Source organism: Cladophialophora yegresii, assembly GCF_000585515.1.
Source record: "Cladophialophora yegresii CBS 114405 chromosome Unknown aczIN-supercont1.1, whole genome shotgun sequence".
In the NCBI taxonomy this organism is placed as follows: Eukaryota; Fungi; Ascomycota; class Eurotiomycetes; order Chaetothyriales; family Herpotrichiellaceae; genus Cladophialophora; species Cladophialophora yegresii.
In genome coordinates, this window is record NW_006913045.1 from 3,144,492 (window position 1) to 3,162,690 (window position 18,199).

The 18,199-nt window shown below is 53.2% G+C and overlaps 5 protein-coding genes across 5 annotated transcripts; 3 read left to right on the forward strand and 2 right to left on the reverse strand.

The window, feature by feature from the left end:
• Positions 1-199: 199 nt before the first annotated feature.
• On the forward strand, positions 200-1,308 carry A1O7_01128 (uncharacterized protein; the record flags this gene model as incomplete). Its single annotated transcript, XM_007755167.1, has 3 exons — positions 200-421; positions 468-969; positions 1,016-1,308. The coding sequence occupies 3 exons, from the start codon at positions 200-202 to the stop codon at positions 1,306-1,308; spliced, it is 1,017 nt and encodes a 338-aa protein (XP_007753357.1).
• Positions 1,309-2,798: 1,490 nt separating this feature from the next.
• A1O7_01129 (uncharacterized protein) lies at positions 2,799-3,263 on the forward strand (the record flags this gene model as incomplete). Its single annotated transcript, XM_007755168.1, has 1 exon — positions 2,799-3,263. One exon carries the CDS (start codon positions 2,799-2,801, stop codon positions 3,261-3,263), a length of 465 nt encoding a protein of 154 aa, XP_007753358.1.
• A 3,413-nt stretch (positions 3,264-6,676) lies between these two features.
• A1O7_01130 (uncharacterized protein) lies at positions 6,677-8,171 on the forward strand (the record flags this gene model as incomplete). The annotated part of the gene is made up of 3 exons (XM_007755169.1): positions 6,677-6,898; positions 6,983-8,072; positions 8,128-8,171. 3 exons carry the CDS (start codon positions 6,677-6,679, stop codon positions 8,169-8,171), a joined length of 1,356 nt encoding a protein of 451 aa, XP_007753359.1.
• A 1,428-nt stretch (positions 8,172-9,599) lies between these two features.
• Positions 9,600-13,025, reverse strand: A1O7_01131 (uncharacterized protein; the record flags this gene model as incomplete). Its single annotated transcript, XM_007755170.1, has 1 exon — positions 9,600-13,025. The coding sequence occupies one exon, from the start codon at positions 13,023-13,025 to the stop codon at positions 9,600-9,602; it is 3,426 nt and encodes a 1,141-aa protein (XP_007753360.1).
• A 1,863-nt stretch (positions 13,026-14,888) lies between these two features.
• Positions 14,889-16,697, reverse strand: A1O7_01132 (uncharacterized protein; the record flags this gene model as incomplete). The annotated part of the gene is made up of 2 exons (XM_007755171.1): positions 14,889-16,237; positions 16,301-16,697. 2 exons carry the CDS (start codon positions 16,695-16,697, stop codon positions 14,889-14,891), a joined length of 1,746 nt encoding a protein of 581 aa, XP_007753361.1.
• Between the last annotated feature and the right edge of the window lie 1,502 nt (positions 16,698-18,199).

The window sequence follows — 18,199 nt, forward strand, 5'->3', positions numbered from 1 at the left end:
GAGTCTTGTGTGCGACGCTGCGACATCGTATAGGTATACCCGCTGTTGACAAATTAAAAAAGACACCAAACTCGGACACATCATCAACGAGAAGGTTTAAGGACGCCTGTCAAGTGACGTCGCCAAGTGCTGGAGCCGATCTCCGTGCATCCGCGTCGCTTACAACCCCGGATCACCCCATCAGCAGTTCGTCGAAATCATGGCTGCGCTCGATGAGATCGACTCGCTTGAGATCTTGGTGATTGTTGATAACGAGGTCGACCCCATCTCTTCTTACCAACACCCGGACCTGCAGGTCGGTGGTCAGCTGCCAGATGTGGCCCTTAGAGCGCCACTACCGGAGGGAAGCAGAGGCGGGGCCAAGTTCGAGATCCGGCTTGACAATGTTTGCTGTGGTGCCCATGGGTTGTCATTGATGATTGTGAGAATCTGATACCGGGGAGCTGCTATAGCTGACGTTGTCCTAGACGTCAAAGAAGGGCGAGAAGCGCCATACTGTCTTGTTCGACACTGCACCCGAAGAGCATATTTGGAAACTTAATGCCACACGACTGAGAGCCCAGCTTGCGTCCGTCGAGTGGATCCAACTTTCTCACTGGCATCGTGACCATTCAGGGGGAATGTTGAAAGCAGTGTCCATGATCAATGAGGCAAGAGGGACCACGGGCATCCCTGTCGACCTTCACCCAAACCGACCAACATACCGAGGATTTCTGGGGCCTTTCGGTCCTGTTTCGCTTGAGAAAGACCCGACATTCGAAGAAATCGAGGCCGTCGGAGCCAAGGTGATGAAGAACGATCAGCCGCACACCATTCTAGAGAGTATGTTCCTTGTTTCTGGCGAGATCCCGCGTGTCACTCCGTACGAGAAGGGTTTCCAGCGTGGGATCAGATTCAATCAAGAGACAAACAGCTGGGAAAATGACGAGCTGATCTTGGACGAGCGCTTTCTCATGTGCAATGTAAAGGGTAAGAGTGGCACCTCGATTTCAGGGCGAGGCTGACGATAGTGCAGGCAAGGGGCTGGTGGTCTTCACAGGATGTAGCCACGCTGGAGTGGTGAATGTAGTCAAGCACGCCTTGCAGTTGGCTGGTGAGAATGTTCCGCTATATGCAGTGATAGGTGGCTACCACCTCGTTGGTCCAAACGAAGCATGGATCAAAGACACGGTGGCGGACCTTAAGGAGCTGGATCCTCGGATCCTGATGCCTGGGCACTGTTCGGGATGGAGGGCGAAATACGAGATCGAAAAGGTGATGCCAGGAAGGCTGGCTCCGTCAACAGTAGGAACACGTTTTGTCCTATAACAAGTCAATGAGCAGTAAGCCAATCTTCGGTGTTGGAGAAGTGCTAAATTCAAGTGTGGTGCTTGTTCATGTAGATTGCTTCGATCTCCGATGATTCGCGAGTACAAGTATTCCGGTTGCACAGAAGGCCTTTTCTTCGTGTCGAAAACAATGTATCAACGACGTAATTCCATAGTTGACCTAAGACGATCAGCCGACTACTGGCGGTGCTCATGAATGATGTCCAGCAGGGTCGCTGACGGCCGGAAGGGCATGGAATGTTCCATCCATGGGCAGCCATGCCAGCAGGTAATTGCCATTTCGCTTTGCTTCCGGTTGTTTGACGTTGCCAAAAAGTCACATCGAGATACAGCTAGCTGGGAGACAAGAGCAGGAGCAACCCCCTGTCTATATTGTTTCCCAGCTCCTCGGAAAGTTGCGCTGCGGAGGAGTATGTTTTCTTTCGCAGAAGGATGGACACCCGCTGAAGGACAAACCTACAAGACATTTTGCCTGGGGAATCTCAGTCAAGGGAGACTGGACTTCAGAGCACCAAGCTGATCGTAGGGTAGCAGGTCCCTTGGGCTTCATGACGGTTTGCGAGGAGAAGGACGTAGCGAGATGCATCGTAGAGAGGTTCAGCAATGGAGGCATGGTAGATGACGGCCATAAGCAAGACTTGCACTGAAGCGAACTGATCTGGCGTGCCGGCACAACTCTTACAAGATTTTTGGCGCCGTGCGAAGCGACGCGTTAATTCGTGCGCGTCGTAGGCGCGGGTGCGGCACCAGCGATGGAAACCTCGATGATGTCATACCTTGAGTCGGCATTCATTTACCCATCATTCATCCACCGTTCACCTACCTAGGTGTTAATTACAGATGGAACACTCACCCAGCACTCGTACTCGGACACTCCCTACGCCCCGAGCCTGTCCTCGAGTCCATCAGTAAGCCATCAAAGGTAAAGGAAAGCGTTAGCTTGCCCGTCTACAAAAGACGTCGTATGACAGTCAGATACAAGGAGGGTTTCTCGACGTATCGTAAGGTAGGAAGTTGATCAACTTACCTAGATAGTCATTAGCAGATGGATTCGGGAAGTCCAACGCTCTACTTGTTGCCTCCCGAGTCCTTGGCGAAAGCCATTGGCAACGAAAACTTTCCTCCCCAGAATTCAAGACAGTTAGGTGTACGGAGTAGTTCACGGTTGGATCCATCCAATCCATATTAACCCTTAGTACAGTATAGCATCTGAGTGCAGATTTCTGTCCACAGCTTTGAAGCTTCGCCAGGACTCGGGATTCAGCAGAGTCCATTCTCATCCCCTTCCATCTCGACTCGTCTCGCCCCATCTCGATGATTGGGCCACCGCTCGGCCAAGCAAATGGATTGAAAGACAACAGATCGGAGATAGGAACAAAGCGGACTTAGGCCTTTCCTTAACTGAGTCGAGAAACACCTACCTGAAGACTGTGTCAGCCAGCATCAACACCTAATACTATGAGCCGCGGAATGTGGAAACAGCAGCAAGTTGCTCTTGCATTCTTAGATAGCTTCAGGAACCTCGATTATGAGGCCAACATCAGTCTTCGCACGCCCGACTGCCAGCATTACTTCGCACCAGCATCGCTGGGCATAGAAAGAAAGAACAACGAGCAATTCCGAAGCCATGTGAAGTCCCTTCAAAATGTTATCGAAGGCATTCACGTCACAACTAAGGACATATACGAGGGGAACCATCAAATCACGGTCTGGGCGACCGGCAAAACGAAGTTCAAGGAAACAGCAAAGGCCAGTGATCCCGGTCTCGACTGGACCTATGAGGGGGAATATGTCTTCATATTCACCTTCGACCGTGCCGGTGAGAGGATTCAGCAGATCCTCGAGTTCCTCGACAGCAAGAAAGTCGAGGAAGTACGGCGGTTGATCCGGGTTGCTGAGGGTGCTTTGGCGGGGAGAGTGACAAGTCCGTCATGAGGACACCGTGCGAGATGCCCGCGGCCGGTACGCCATGTTGAAGATACTAGACTTAGTAGTGTTGGAATGCCATGTTGGATTTCCTGCTCGCAGGCGTGGACTGGGGTTAGGTACTTAGTACCTTAAGTATTTAGTACCTCAGGTCGTCTATAGGACTACGGGGTGAAGCTTTGGGAATGCTGGTACAAGACCAGCCGGAGAGCTCTTGTTTACCACTAGTATGTATCTGCGCACAGTGAGAAGTGGCTGTATCTGCATGGGTAGAATGCTCTGCCGAATGCCATCCCATCTGCAAGAGCAGGGTTCAGATGTTGAACTAAGACCTCTATTCTCGCTATGATGGCAGGAATGTCCAAGAGACAAGCGGCAATGAGGCTGATTTTGTCCGGAAATGCATCCTCGGCTTCGCAGGGCTGCGAACCGGGGAGCCAGCGGTGTAAGGTGCTTGTCCACAGTCCAGCATGCCGGCTCAGCTTTTAGATTTCACGATCCAGTGGGCAAGCTTCGCCCGTGGCCTGCGAATCTTCAAGTTGTTCTTCGACGTCGCCCGCTGCAACACCGATAGTTCCACGCTCTTCCACATGACCATCCTCAAGACAGTAGCACAGTTCCCTTGCACAGCCGGGCCTCTGTTTGACTCAGGGCTGCGCAATCCTATTTCATCAATGGTGTACTTACTGCCTGCACCGGTACGGCTCTGTCAGTCTACCGTAGGGTTGTATTCCGGCGAGACATCAGAGGAAGACTTCGCATCGCTCAGCCTCAGCGAACGGCAGCATCTATCACGAAGAGAGAAAACTTGAATGACATGGCCTCAAAGCTTCAATGTTGCTTTCTGCTTTGAAACAATTTGAAGTTGGCAAGTCCGTCCAACGGAGCGACGGTGGTTCAGACAAACTTCTAAGCGTAACAAAACTTTTATTTACTTACTACTGTATGTTTAAATGTCGTGGCTCGTATCGGAGGCTTCCCACTTGCGACGAACCCCGTTGTTCGTACCGATCTTCGCGTCCAAGTCTCGGCTTGTTTCAGGCCTATTGAGAGTCGACGTCACGAGCACTGGGCGATGGGCATCACCGAGTGCAACCAATGGTCAGGAACATGTACTCGACTTCAAGTACATAAGTACTTACTTATTGTAGTACCCATGCCTCTTCGCACACCACTAGTAGGTCTCTCCTGAATTCAAGTTCCAAGTGCTCTGCAGGGAACAGCAGGAGCAGCGTCGTGAAGAGAAACTGATGATAGGCTAAGAGATCACGCGCATGAGCTTGCGGCCTCTAATCCCGATGCGGATGCTCTGAGAGCCCTGTGAGTGGGAGCTCATCTGTGCGACGTTTTAGATAACATGTCGGAACCGTGTCCGCTCCTCGGATAGTAAAGTCTTCTGAGGTTGTCGCAAGCGCCATCGAAGCTACAGCATCTCGAGGCGCTCGGTGGTTGACAAAATGCCTCTGCTCATACTTTGTGCGAATTTTAGGTGTGTCACGAAAATGGAGCGTAAGTGAGTTGAAAGTGAGGCCGGGATGATTAGGACACTGAATGTTCAATTTCAGCCTCGGATATCAATCAATGCATTTCAACAACAGTGCAGCTTGCTACACTCCAGTCACTGCTGCTCTTTCTCGCCGCTCATAATTTCAAGTCCTTGCCCAGAGTGAGCACCCTTATAAAGCACAAGCCGGTACTGAACCATCTCTGTAGAGCAGCTGCCGATACTTACTGGTTAGATCGGGCTACTACTTACTTAGTATTGCGAGATTCTAGGTAGTGACTTACAGTACAGTTTCATCTACGGTGTGTACAGAGAAGAACTTTGATTACAATATAGTACGGGTAAACTACAATAGAGAGCACTAATTTCGCTTTAGTAGGTTTAGCCTGCTTAATGCACGAAACGGATTACTGTATACAGTAAGTACTTAGTATTAACAGCATCGGGTGCCAAGCAAGCTTGGCAGAAAGTGCGTATTTTTCCTGTGTCATTTGCTCCGTACCAAGAACTAGCAATAATACTAAGAACTATATCGGCTTCTGCTTCTTTGGATCTTTGAACCTTTGAAGGAACCGAATGGAACAGAAGAGGTGGCGGCGAACGGGGTGTGCGACTTGCTGTTGCCGGCGCTTCTGCTTAGTCCCGCCTGTGATTTTCGACTATCACCACGGTACCAGATTCTTTACAACAATCTCAAAGCAACGACCGAGACCTCATTCGAAATTCGAGGCGGATTTCTTCCCGCTGAGCTCCAGCAAGCGCGGCAGATCCTGATGCCAGACTTTTGCAGGTGACGAAAGAAAACCAAGTTGTCAACGATGCGACACAGCCAAAGTTGAGTGCGCAGGATACTAGAAGATGTACTTAGTACTTACTTACACTCTGTAGTAGTACATACTAAGTACTTACTCTCTGAAGACGAGGACAAACTTTCCATGTAGACGCTAAAGAGAGGGCTTCCTCAAGTTAAGACAACTTGAAATGCAGAGCGCAAGTCGTCCGTCACATTCCATCAGGTCGCAAGCCTTAGCGCTGGCCCTCGGAGGGCACAGGATGGCTACTATGTACAGCCCCAGATTGAGATCGCTCAGCCAAACTCTCTTGGGAAATGTCACGTAGGTACATACTCTGGGAGACTGCATATATAGGTAATTGTAGTCAGGCAGCGATAAGGGAAACCTGAAAGCGTGACAGGACAAAACAAACAAAATTCTGCATTTCGAAGAACAGCTGATGGAGGAGTGATCCTGTGACAGTTGTTGGCTGATCTTGTGCCGGCCGCCGACGAGAAAACACTCCGAAAGGACTTATGTAGGAGAAGCATGAGGCCTTGAACGTGTTCTTTGTCAAAGGGTGCTTTCTCCAAGACCATGACCAGGACTTACTATATGTAATTGGACATGCTGATTCAGTGCTTAGGCACGACTCTAAGTCTCCGCCTCGAACAGTGCGGACTCGTGCGTTTTTAAAACGTAGGGAAGCATCAAAAATGCAAAAGGACTCTAGATCTACCGGCTAATCTGAGATCTCGCGGCGATACCGCAGGCTAACTTTGTACAGTAAGCCCAGCACGGGGTCGGTTAACTTTCAAGCAATCGCTTGCCAAAGCAAGCGTCCCTAAGCGGCAGCGGCGGTAGCCCGCCACGCGGCTTCCGGGGCGAAACAGGGAAATGGTTGGCTCAATGCCGTCATCGATGCAGAGAAGCTTAGAGATCCACAGCAGCCTCAAGATCAAGATCAATGCCCAGCCATCGAGCCAGTTGTACTTACTCTGTATTTGGTTCTTTCCTCGCTATTGTGTTTCCCCGGTTGCTTCAGAACATTCAGGTCTCCTCCGTCCTCGACGCTGCTTGCCGGCCTCCCAGATCTCCGCTTATCCTCCTCGCTGCAGTTCAGGACTCGATCGCAACCCGGTCCCATGGTTGGAAAGCGAACACTCAACACCACCAAGACGCGTGCAGAGGACCGCTGGCGGAACCCCGATCTGGAATCGGGCCATCATGAGCAAAGACGGTTCGCCGGATTCAAAGATGCCGTGGAATATGCCCTCGATCGCCGAACAACGGCCGTGTTGAAGGAACAATTGCGGACTGGTGTCGACAGAAGAGAGTTTGAGAAGTACAGGAAAAGCGGGGAAGAGGTACATATTACAAGCAATAACTCAATGTTGCACACACAAGGAGGACGCGATGCTGACTGACGTGTTTGTTGGCATGTGACACAGATCAAGAAGATCAAGAACAAGAAGATTCGCAAATTCTACGAGAAGCAGAATGCCGTGCTGAACGACTGGGCTGAAGTCGACACCATCGTGCTGGCCATGGCGGACGAGGTCCTCGAGAGCATGAATACGGACGCTGATCACGACGGGATCCGCGAGAGAGAAGGCAGACTGCAACACGTGGAGGAGCACATCGACGCGCTGTTGCCGGAAGACGTTCGAAGCGCCCGGGCAAAGGCCGACCGAAACGCCCGATGGGCCGTCAACATCAACGTCATCGCGAATATCATTCTCCTCGTGGCCAAGGGCATAGCAGCGCTGAAGTCGTCGTCTCTGTCGCTCATCGCCTCGCTACTCGATTCTGCTTTGGATCTCCTATGCACCGTCATCGTCTGGACGACCACCAGACTGGTGTCATGGAGGCTTTCGGCTCTGGCGCGGAAGTTCCCCGTCGGTCGGCGGAGACTGGAGCCGATCGGAATTCTGGTCTTCTCCATTATCATGGTCATTTCGTTCATCCAGATCTTGCAGGAGTCTGTCGAGAAGCTGCTACCGAATGGAGATCACTCGATAGCCACACTGCCAGCCCTGGCCATTGCCTCCATGGCCGGGACAGTCGGAATCAAAGGCCTAATCGGTCTGGGCTGCCTGAGGATTAAAACCACCCAAGTGCAAGCCCTGGTGCAGGATTGCAAAACAGACGTATATTTCAACACCCTCAGTTTGCTTTTTCCGCTGATTGGGAAACACGCTGGCGTTTGGTGGCTGGATCCCCTGGGTGCGGCCCTGCTGTCGCTGTACATCATTTACGATTGGGCAGATACGTGTCTGGAGAACGTCACGCGGTTGTGCGGCTTGGCCGTGGACGACTCACTGCAGAAGAAACTGATCTTTCTCGCCTACCGCTTCAGCAGTGTCGTTTCGGGCTTCAAGTCCGTCACTGCGTACCATGCCGGAGACGGCGTTTGGGCGGAATTCGACATCCTGTTGGAGGAAAAGACGCCCCTAAGACGCACGCACGACATAGCCGAGACGTTGCAGTACTGCTGTGAGGCACTTACCGAAGTGGACAGGGCGTTTGTGACGACTGATTGTAAGTTCTGCTGTACTCTGATGATAGTTTCCAGGACGCTAATACGTTCTCCCAGATTCCGTCCAAAACCCTGGAGGGCATTCTCAAGATCTCGTATGACCGTGCAGTAGTACTTGTAGTAGCTCATTGCAGTATATGGTCATAGTCATTGTGCATAACGAGGAAATGCCTGGAATACATGCAGCATTCCCTCCGCAAAATGATGGCACTTGTTTACCCAAATCCTGGTATCCTCTGTTCTGTCCTCCTGCACAAACATATTCGTCGCCTAGTACAGAGTAGAACTCCCTGAATAGTACTATGTATTAAGGCTTTCATTGTTCGAGTCTGTCTTTTTGATGCCATCTAAACAGAGGACACACGAAGTGAAGCATTTCCACGGACGATAACGCGGGCTTCGTGGCAGCACGACAGGCCAGCAGGATAACAGCCTGTGATCTGGACCAGTGTCATACTTAGTAACCAGAGGTTCTTTCCATTGGTCAACCCACGCCCACATCGCCTGCATATACCATATCCCATATACACAATACTCTACTCTGCGTACCTACCTGCTCAGATCCAGTTAATTACAACTCTTGCTTCCACGGGCCTGTCACACCACAGTATATCCCTTCCCGGTCCGACCATACATAGTAAGTACAGTATGATAGACCTTGGACCACGCCACAGTGGCCCCGCCTTTGACGATAGACCCAACCCTTCAACCCTTCAACCGTCACGAGATGGTAGACTACTACCTAGGTACAGTCTATCCTTTGACTCAAGATCGCCAAATAAAACTTGGCGCTAAAATAAGAAATGAGTGCCAGGTACAGTATGAGCGGTGGCAACCTCTTCTTTGATTGCGAGGAAGTTGCTACCCCTGTTTGAACTACGCTCTGAGGCTCTCCATGATTGAGAGCATCCTCTAGGTACATATGCATGGCTGTGTTGGCTGTATGTGGCGGTGGGGGAACCATAGAGCCTGTTTCATTAGACGACTTCAAGGATAGACAGTAGACAACAGTAGTAATTAGATTCTGTAACATTGGTCCAGGTAGATACTTGGCTTCGATGGCACTTTTGTGAGGACCATTTTCCGCCCTGTCCATGACATGCGTTCTGGGTCTCAGTATAGTCTGTGATGGCTCTGTATGGAGAATTGCCCGCCCAAAAGCAACCAAACGTCGATCGAGTTGCACCTCCTCCCTCCCCCATCCCCACATATGATCGGCCATGCCCATGCGCGTCAAATACAGTCCAAGAGCGTCCGCTAAAGGCGCAAATAAACGAGTCTTGCCACCCCATAAACACATAGAACACACACAAAAGGATAAGCATACAATGACCGTGAACCGACACGCCACCGGATCCCACCCCACGCTAGAAAGCAAGTAGCGAGTACATCGAGACAATAAGAACGTTCGTGGTGGGTATCATAATAAACTGGTACTGATGAACGAAAATTCAAGAACACATCAAATCATAAGAACGGCGCAGCGGTTGGTCATTGCTGTGTCCCAGGGCCGGACCCCGCTTCTCTGATTAGCCCGAGATGGAAAGTGTCTTTTCCCTTGGAGCCAAGTGAGCCCAGGTGAGAAAGTCAAACTTGTCCTTGTCCTTCCCGGACCCGGCTTCAGGGTTGGGGCTTCTGTTGGGTTCCTTGGGTTCCAGAATCAGGGATCGACGATAGTGTAGTTGGAAACTCTTGTCCCCAGCAGATCGGACCCTGATGAGTTGGTCCTGCATCCACGTCTGAAGCTCAGAGACCTCGACGAACCGGTAAGGAGCTTGGAACCTTTGCAGGTCCGAGATGATCTTGGCCGTCTTCATGTGCTTGTCCAAGTTGATCACGGATGTCGCCCCGCCGTCAATCGACAACGGTCTCGTGGAGGGATTGGCGGAATCCACCATTGTAAGATCGGTCAGGTAGACACCGATGAACGGGAGGCAGGGCGGTATCTGGGCTTGAATGCGTTGCCGCAGGACCGCATAATTTTTCGAGACATCAATGATCTTGCACATGTCGTCAAGGATTGTCTTCGTCTTTTGGGGCACATAGTCCCAGGTTCTCTTCATCCGCTTCAGGTTGGTCGAATCCAGTGAGCAGACGATCGCCATGAGAGTGTCGTAGTTGTGCATCTCCAAGCATTTGTTTGCAATCTTGACCCATTGCTTGATGATGACGGCTCGCTTTTTGGGCTCTTCCAGCTGGAGGACAGAGTCCGACACCAGATTGGAGATGTCGGTAGAGAGTGTGGACATGGCCCGAACATTGACAGCGAGCGAGCTGTTCCGTTTCGTCCATTCCGTGCCCAAGAGCTCCTCGGGGAGGATGGAGCAGAAAATCCCCGAAGCCTTTAGAGTAATTTGACGTGCGATCTCCTGTGGGTCAAAGTCGAGGATCGTGACCGAACCTCCGCCCATTTTCCAGGCTCGGAGCGCAGTAAGCTGACTTTTGGAGATGATGGGACCGGGCATCGGAGTGTTCGGATCAACATAGGTTGCGGTCGATGTGCTTGTCTTCCCAATGGCTGCCACGACTCTCGGGACGATGGCCGCATGGGTCATTGCAACTTTCTCCGCCAACCCGAGAATTCTCTTACCCGCCATCGGCAGGGAAGTAGCCAGAGACTCCCTCGCAAAGCCCACAATCGCTGGGAGTGCTGCGTCGTCACAATCATGGCGCCAGTGAGATTCCATCCATCCCTTAAGCACATTGTAGACCCGGAGTCGGACAGGCCCTGCAATGTCTGCATTTTCCCCGACATACTCGAACCGGAATCGCAAAGCATTTGCAAAGTCCACCGGTGTTGTGAAGAGGCGAAAAGTAAGATAAATGGTCGTGACGAAGAAGATATCAGGTGCTGATTCGGGTGTTGTCAAGCGTTCCACCAAGGCATTGAGCGTGCCCCCTACGACCACGCCCTCTCGATTAAAGACGAGCTCTTGTGCAAATGAATGCACCAAGATTTCAGCCTCCGCGTCGGCCACATCAATTGAGTCGCTACGCGCATCATGCGAGCGCCTGGAAATGGACGGCTTCAATGCGTTGCCAAGATCTTCGTGAAATGAAGTGACGCGTGTGGACGCCGAGGAAACGTTGCTGGGATTCGACCGCCGATCACTTCGTTCGAAACTGCTGTTACTGCTTATACTTCCTCTGACCACATGGCCGCTTGGCCGGTGGTGCTTGACCTCGGTGGGTGTTTTCGATGCCGTAGGCGCCAGAGCCGCCTTCTGGTGAAGTAGAGATGGGTTCTCTACAGGGGAGGAGCGGATAATGCCCGCGACGGCCTCATCCTGCGGGGTCGGGGGAATACTACCAGTGCCAGTGGAGGGAGACTCCGAAGTGTGGAAGGAAAGGGGAGGTGTCAGCGACGGCTGATTGGTGGCAATGCGAGGTCGCTCATGCGGCTTGTGGGCTTCCGTTGTGACAGGGATTGAGGCTCCGGAAGGGGGAAAATCAGGGGAAATGTTCCGACTTGTTGGCTCCGGTGTGCTTGAAGCACCAGAGCTGCGTCCCAGAAGGTAGCTGAGATTTTCAATCTCGAAGTCACCAATCTCTTCCAAGGTTGTCTTTGTCCTGGTGACGCAGCGCCCTGCGGCACTGACACAAGCTGTAGCGGCCTGTACCAAGTTGTGAGCCTCGTCTGGCGAATAGATCAAATCATCATCCATAGAGCGGATGGGTTTGAACACTTGTCGAGCAGCGTGGACCAGTTCAGTAATGGCGTCGTACATGGAGTCCTTCGCCTGGACCAGCGGCCTGGAGGTGCTATAGTCTCGATCAATGACCGTCTCGACGACGGCAAAGAGCTGACGACATGCTCGCACGGCGTTTTGTGTGGTGAGCAATAGTTCTGACGACGACCTGGACTGCATGTGCGAGCCGAGAAATGAAGCTAGCACTGTCAGGAATTCGTCGTAAGAGCGGTGGAGAAAGTCGGAGATGAGGTTGGAGTTCTTCTGTGTCGGGGCGCGAGTGTACGACATGCGATGTGTAATGGAGGAGTGCCGTCGTACGTGTGTTGGATTGACTGTTGAATTGTGACTGTTATGCTTCGACATGCCATTCACGGCCGGAGCTTTGGCCTGGACCGACGTCGATACGTGACGGCGAATGGTAGAGTGCGACCTACTTGACTGTTGGGACGCTACGACTGCGATAGACTCCAAAGATGACTCGGCTGACCTTGTTGCAGCTCCAGGTGATGCATCTGCCTGCTCGGTCCACACATCATAGAACAAGACGGCACGCGTGACGATCCTGAAGGCTTTCAGGAGCATATCATCGAGCCTGATGTCGAGCATCTCTTTGTCGGGTGCTTGACCGACGCTGACGACTTGCTGCAGCTCTTTGGCCGCTCGAACAAGGAGCGCCAGGTCAGATAGCAGACTCTTCCGCGTTCTGCGTATCCCATCTTGTTGTTTGACCAAGAAACAATCCCGAGTCAGACAGTTGGACCGCTCCAGGAGAGCGCGTACCCCGGCAACCAGGCCTCTCATGTAGTCTTGATTGCGAAAGAGGCCTAGATTTGTCTCGCTTGCGCAGCGCACCAGATCCCAGAACTCGGTCAACGCCTTCAAAAGAGGTCGCATGGCAGCATAGTCGTAGCCCTCACAGTAATTGGTCGGTAGCCACCCACGAGCACCGGTCTCCAACAGCGTGCCATCAGCCCAACCGTTGACATGGACCGAATGCACCAGAATGATGTCCCCTGCGCTGAGCGGGAGGGTGACCGTGGTGGACGAATGCGGTGACGAGGGCTGGAAGGGATACAGAGCTCGGAGGTAGTTGTGGAAGCGTGCAGGCGAGGAGTTCATGTCGTCGAGGGAATCTATTGATCTCGGGCTGTGGATGGCCTCTGCCAATGCCAACTCCTCCATCGCGCCATGGCTGTCGTCGTCATTGTCCTTGCGAATTCTGAGAGGTGCAATGAATATGCTAGAAGGTTGGGTTTCGCGCATATTGGTGCAGTACTCCGGGTATCATGGCGTTCAGGACAGTACCTGCGCCTGCAACAAGGCCATATCACACGGAGTCGACGACAGAAGGATGAGCCTGAGAAGTATGTTCGGAGTTTCGGCGCGGTAGCGCGATCGCCTCTGGTCTGTGTCGAGAATGAGACAAGGGGCGCGATAGCACGACGTCGAGGCGAAGCGAGGGGTGGTGGCTTCCACACTGTCTGCAAGGACCAGGAGGAGCTGGGCGGCTCGGGGATCAATGCACCAGACGACGCCTCAGGAATGAGGCTGGCGGTCGTTCTGATCGGAATCAGATGGTGATGTGAAGTGACGTCCAAGCAACGACAAAGAATGCACTGTACAAATGATCTATTAGGTACGTACTCGGAACAAAAGGGAAATCGAAGCTGAAGTGCCAATATTCATGACCGAGGAAGGAAAGCACCGCTGGGAAGAATCTCCAGTGCCAGCGGGCTGTCTCCCTCTCTCCCTCTGCTCGAGAGCCTACCAGGTGAGATGCGTGGGAGCCCGCGGCCCACAAGCGCAAAGTCCACGCCCACGCCCACGCCCACCCACGCCACTTCACGCCTCCAACAGCCACCAAACTCTCTTGGGTGCCGCCTGGACCGACTGCTACCCGCCAATAGTGCCTGGGACTGAGGGTTCTAGGCCGTCTGGACCTTTCGTTCACCTCACTACATCGTGTGTCGAGTCATGACCTCTGGGAGGTATCTAAGAGTAGACTGACCGAGTACTATGTTCTTACTGTAGGTACGTACCTGTTGGAGGGGCCGGAAATGACGTTGCAGCGCGAAGTCATCTGTACACAGAAGCTCGGTCTATTGGCCCTGGTAGCCACACACGCAACTGCTCTGTGCTTGTCCGTACGCTCAGCCCACCGCAATCTTACATCTGCGCTTCTGTAAACAATAATTCGAGTGATGGTCGGCGAGGTCGGCCAGTCAGATGTCCGCTTCTCGGCAGATCAGCACTCGTCACAGACTTTCACGTCGGAGCCCAACAACAAGCAACGGGTGACGAACAGCTCTTTGGTCCATGGTTCTCTGCGTCAACAAGGGTTATTGTGTACTGGGCTTTGCCCGACGGGTGAGCATCTATCCACACAGTCTGGGACGGCGATCCCGCCTCACTGTCACTGCCGACAGCGACATTCAAACTAGGGAACGAAGAAACACCCAGCATATCACAGCCATGCGATCAAGGTCAACAATCATAGCAAAGCCTACGTACGGCGTACTCATCGACAGATCGCCGATTACCTCGCCTTGGCCTCCTCAACCCGAAACGAGTCTGACGCGGCGCCTCGTGTTTCGAGTCGTCGCCAGAGACACCAAACAGAAACAGCGTGAGTGTTTTCTGCGTGCTGGGAAAATGCATCCGGCTTCGCACAAGCACGATGGCTAGATGCGATCATCACACATACAGAATCCAAGGCGATAGACCGCCATGCTTGGGAAAATGGCTTTCTGCGTCTTTGCCGGTCAATAATGTTTGCTAGGTGGACACCCCCAGAACAACATCAAGCCTTTATGTCAATGACTATTGAAGGAAATTCCCGCGTTTCAACCTTGCCCTGGGTCCTCAGAGCGGCCCGAGGCACGCTCGTGCGCACCAAACTCAAAAAGATACGCCAGTCGCATCCATTGAGGTCCAGAATCGGTGGTCGGGCTCATCCGTTTGGGATCAATACTCCGCAGAAAAGCGGGAACAGGCAATTCAGTCGTACTTCATAACCACATTGGCAAAATGACAACGCTTCAGATCATTACTGCATCAAGAGAAAGAACAGACCAGCACCATCGTTCCGTGTAGAAAGCACAGGCCGTCTCCCCTCCTCCCTCGTCCCTAGAGAGGAATCGCATCGTCGATTCGGGCCCGGCTAGCTCGCTGAATCTGGTTCGTCGTGAGCGATTCGCAAACGACGGCGCCCGGTTCAACTGTGGCACCTTCTTCGATCCTCACACCTGGATAGATGACAGCTCGGGCACCGATGATCACATTAGCAGCTATAAAGACGTCGCCAGCGCTCCAGTGGGGACCGCGGGTGCCTTTCCGGTGCACCAGATCCTTCCCGTAGTCTGTCGTCAAGATGGTGACGAAGGGAGCGATGATAGTTCGAGGCCCGATTTCAATTGTGCCAGAATCGTCGAAATAACAACCCTTGCCGATATACACGTCCTCTTGAACTTTGAGGTTGTACCCGTACGTGCATGTGAACGGCGCCTCGATCTTGACGTTGGGACCAATATGGCCCTTGCTGTGGTTGTGAGACGGGAGTCTATGGGTGGTGTCTTGACTTGGATCGATGACCTTGAGAAAGAGATTGCGCACTTCTTGCTCGCCAAGTCCACTGTCCAGCTTACAAGCGGCATTGTACCGTTCGACAGCTCGGTCGCACCGTTGACGCTCGTACAGCAATGTCGCATCGAAGTAGTTATAATGGACCGACCTCAACATCTTAGATTTTTCAACGTCCTCTTGACTAGAGACTTTGAAGCTGGACCTCGGATGGTCGAAGCCAGAAGACGACATCCGCGTATGAATTGGTGTCGTCGAGGGACCTGAGGATGGAGGATGTGTAGGCGTATACGCCCGCTGATTCCACTGGCTTGGTTGCTGTAATGGTGGAGGAGCTGGTGGAGGATGAGTAGGAGCTGGGGCCGGTGGTGCTGCATGCTGAGGAGGATACTGCATTGGCATAGAAGTCTGGCCCTGATGGGAGGGCGGGGGATGCTGAGGGTAAGGTGTACCTTGAGGTGGCGGCCGAGGCATAGCGTGAGGTCGTGCACTCAGAGGTTGCTCTGATCTATTGGCATCAGACAAAGCGGGAAGATGGTCAGAGGTATAAGAACTTGGGGTGTGTTGTTGCGGCCGTTGTGGTTGGCCAGGGTATTGCAGTCGGTTTGGAGGCCCGTTTCGTGGTGGGCTTGACCCGTAGGATGCTGGACGCGGTCCATCATTGTCGTTCATGGGTGCCGGTCTGGCCTGGCCGCCATCAGGATGAACTGGTGGGCGCCCGGCGTGGAGGGCGTCCATGTGCGGCGCAGTGTAAGGCGAGGACTCGGACACGTCACCTTGATCATCCTTGGACTGTAGCGGCACAGGGGTTCTGACCCCAGTGGCCTGGGTCGGATCGACCCCCTTAGCGGAAAGATAGCCCTTACATTCAAAGCCACCCCGCAGACAGTTATCGCCTGTCAAAAAGAAACATTAGTAACCCGAGTACAGCTATCTGGACAAAAGGTAGCGAAACTCACAGCGTGGACGGGCTTCATCACATTTCTTCTTCCGCGTTCGACAGGTCAGACAACCCGTCTTCGTCCTGTTGCTGAAGTTCCGTTTCCGTTTCAGGGCGACCGTTGTTGGGGGCGTGACGGCTTCCTGACCATATTGGTCATTTGCTGTCTGTCCGTTTGTTGTGGGCTGAGACTCCCACGACCGAGACGGTGCTTCGGACGCGCTTGATTCCCGTTGCAACACTTCCGCCATCTGCGCCTCCGAAGTACTGTGCCTGACACCGTTTGCGGGTGGATGTGACTGGACGGGCCCCTCGGAGTGCCACGTATGTCCATTGTGCTGCTCGTTGCCATTTTGATAGTAGGGTGCTGCGCTGTGACTACCGCTCCCAAGGACATGCAGTGCACGATTGGCCATGTGTTGCGGTTCTGGTCTTGCGGACGGGCTGTACTCATGTGGGCGCTGGTCACAATACGGCAGAGGTTCTTCCATGTCGGATCGCTTTCGCTTATGGCCCGCGTGTTCCTGCCCATTTATTTGTGGATACATGCCGGCGTGACCTTGGGAAGGACGTTCGCTGTCCCTCCGAGATTGCTCTCGTGGGGACGACATTCTGCTGGAGACACTATTCTCTAAGGCTTCGTCAGGAGGGGCGTACCTCGTCGGGGAACTTGGTGACCGACCGTTATCGGAAGCGGCCTTGACTGCGACAAACCGTCGTGAGCCAGCATCCGGGCTTGAAGTTATGTCATATTCTGAACTGTTGTGACTGACTGGAGGGGTGAGCACCATTCTGGGCAAACCACTCAGTCCAACTCTTCACCAGCAGGCTCGGCCAAACGGCGTGGTATAAGTGCTCCTGGACCGCCTCCGATCCCCCTTTTGCCGTTCGACTCCTGAAGAAACCCAGGAAAAGGGATCAGATGGGCAATGAGCCTCCCACGAAAGTCGGCGCTTCCGAGGGCTACCCCTTCTGCAGGAGCAGGGCGAATGACGTCGTCCCCAGCTTGGATTCGTCCGATCCTGTTTGAGAGTCTGGATCTTGCAAGCGGGCGTTGCGCGCGGTTGAAAGGTAGAGATCTGAGTGGGCGCTTATGACCCGTCACAGCCTGGAGGGGAAGAGTAGGCGCCCGGGACCGCTCACGAGGCTGATATGGAAGAACACTGGACGTGGGTGCCACGCCTCGGCAAGGTGAAAAGTCCGAAGAGGTTGCGCAGAACTTTCTCGTGTGAATAGGGCAGGTTAGTAGGTATCCAGCTCTGAAGGTGCAATGTTGCAATGTCGGCCGCTGAGAGAGGGGGGATTCTATGGTGTCAAGTAAGCGAAAGCCGCGAGAAGCGCAGCCGGTGGGCGGCAGAGAGAAGATCAAGTGGAAGCTGATTGCTTGACTCTGCGTTAGTCAGCGGTTAACGCCTAGGGAGCCGCCCTTAGGTGTAAATTTGGCCCCGGCGTGCAGTCTCACAAAGGAGTTGAAGGAGGACGGGGAGACCGAGGAGGAAGATCTCAGTTGTAAAGTGCTGCTCCAGCAGAACGCCCTTAGCCCCGTATCAAGCTACATGCAGTCGAAGAAGGGAGAGACAGGAGGGGAGAGAAGCATAAGCCTGCTCTCACGCTACCATTCATTGATGCTGGACGAGGCAGCTGCAACTGGCAGGGAACCGCACAGACACCCCCCGGCGCTTGGGGAAAGACGCTTGCCGCTAGCCGCATCGTTCAAAGCCCAGCTTCGGGCGCTGATTGGCGCCCATGCTGGAATTACCTCGAGTCTTCGGCTGCGCCAGGGGCCGCCGGGCCACCGGATCCCAAGCCCACAGCGCGCGGCAGTTGTGTCTTCATACTCGTTCAGAAAGTCCTTTACAGACAACAGATCGTGGTCGTTGTCCACCGCTTATGCTAATCGTCACAGAGCCTCTCCATA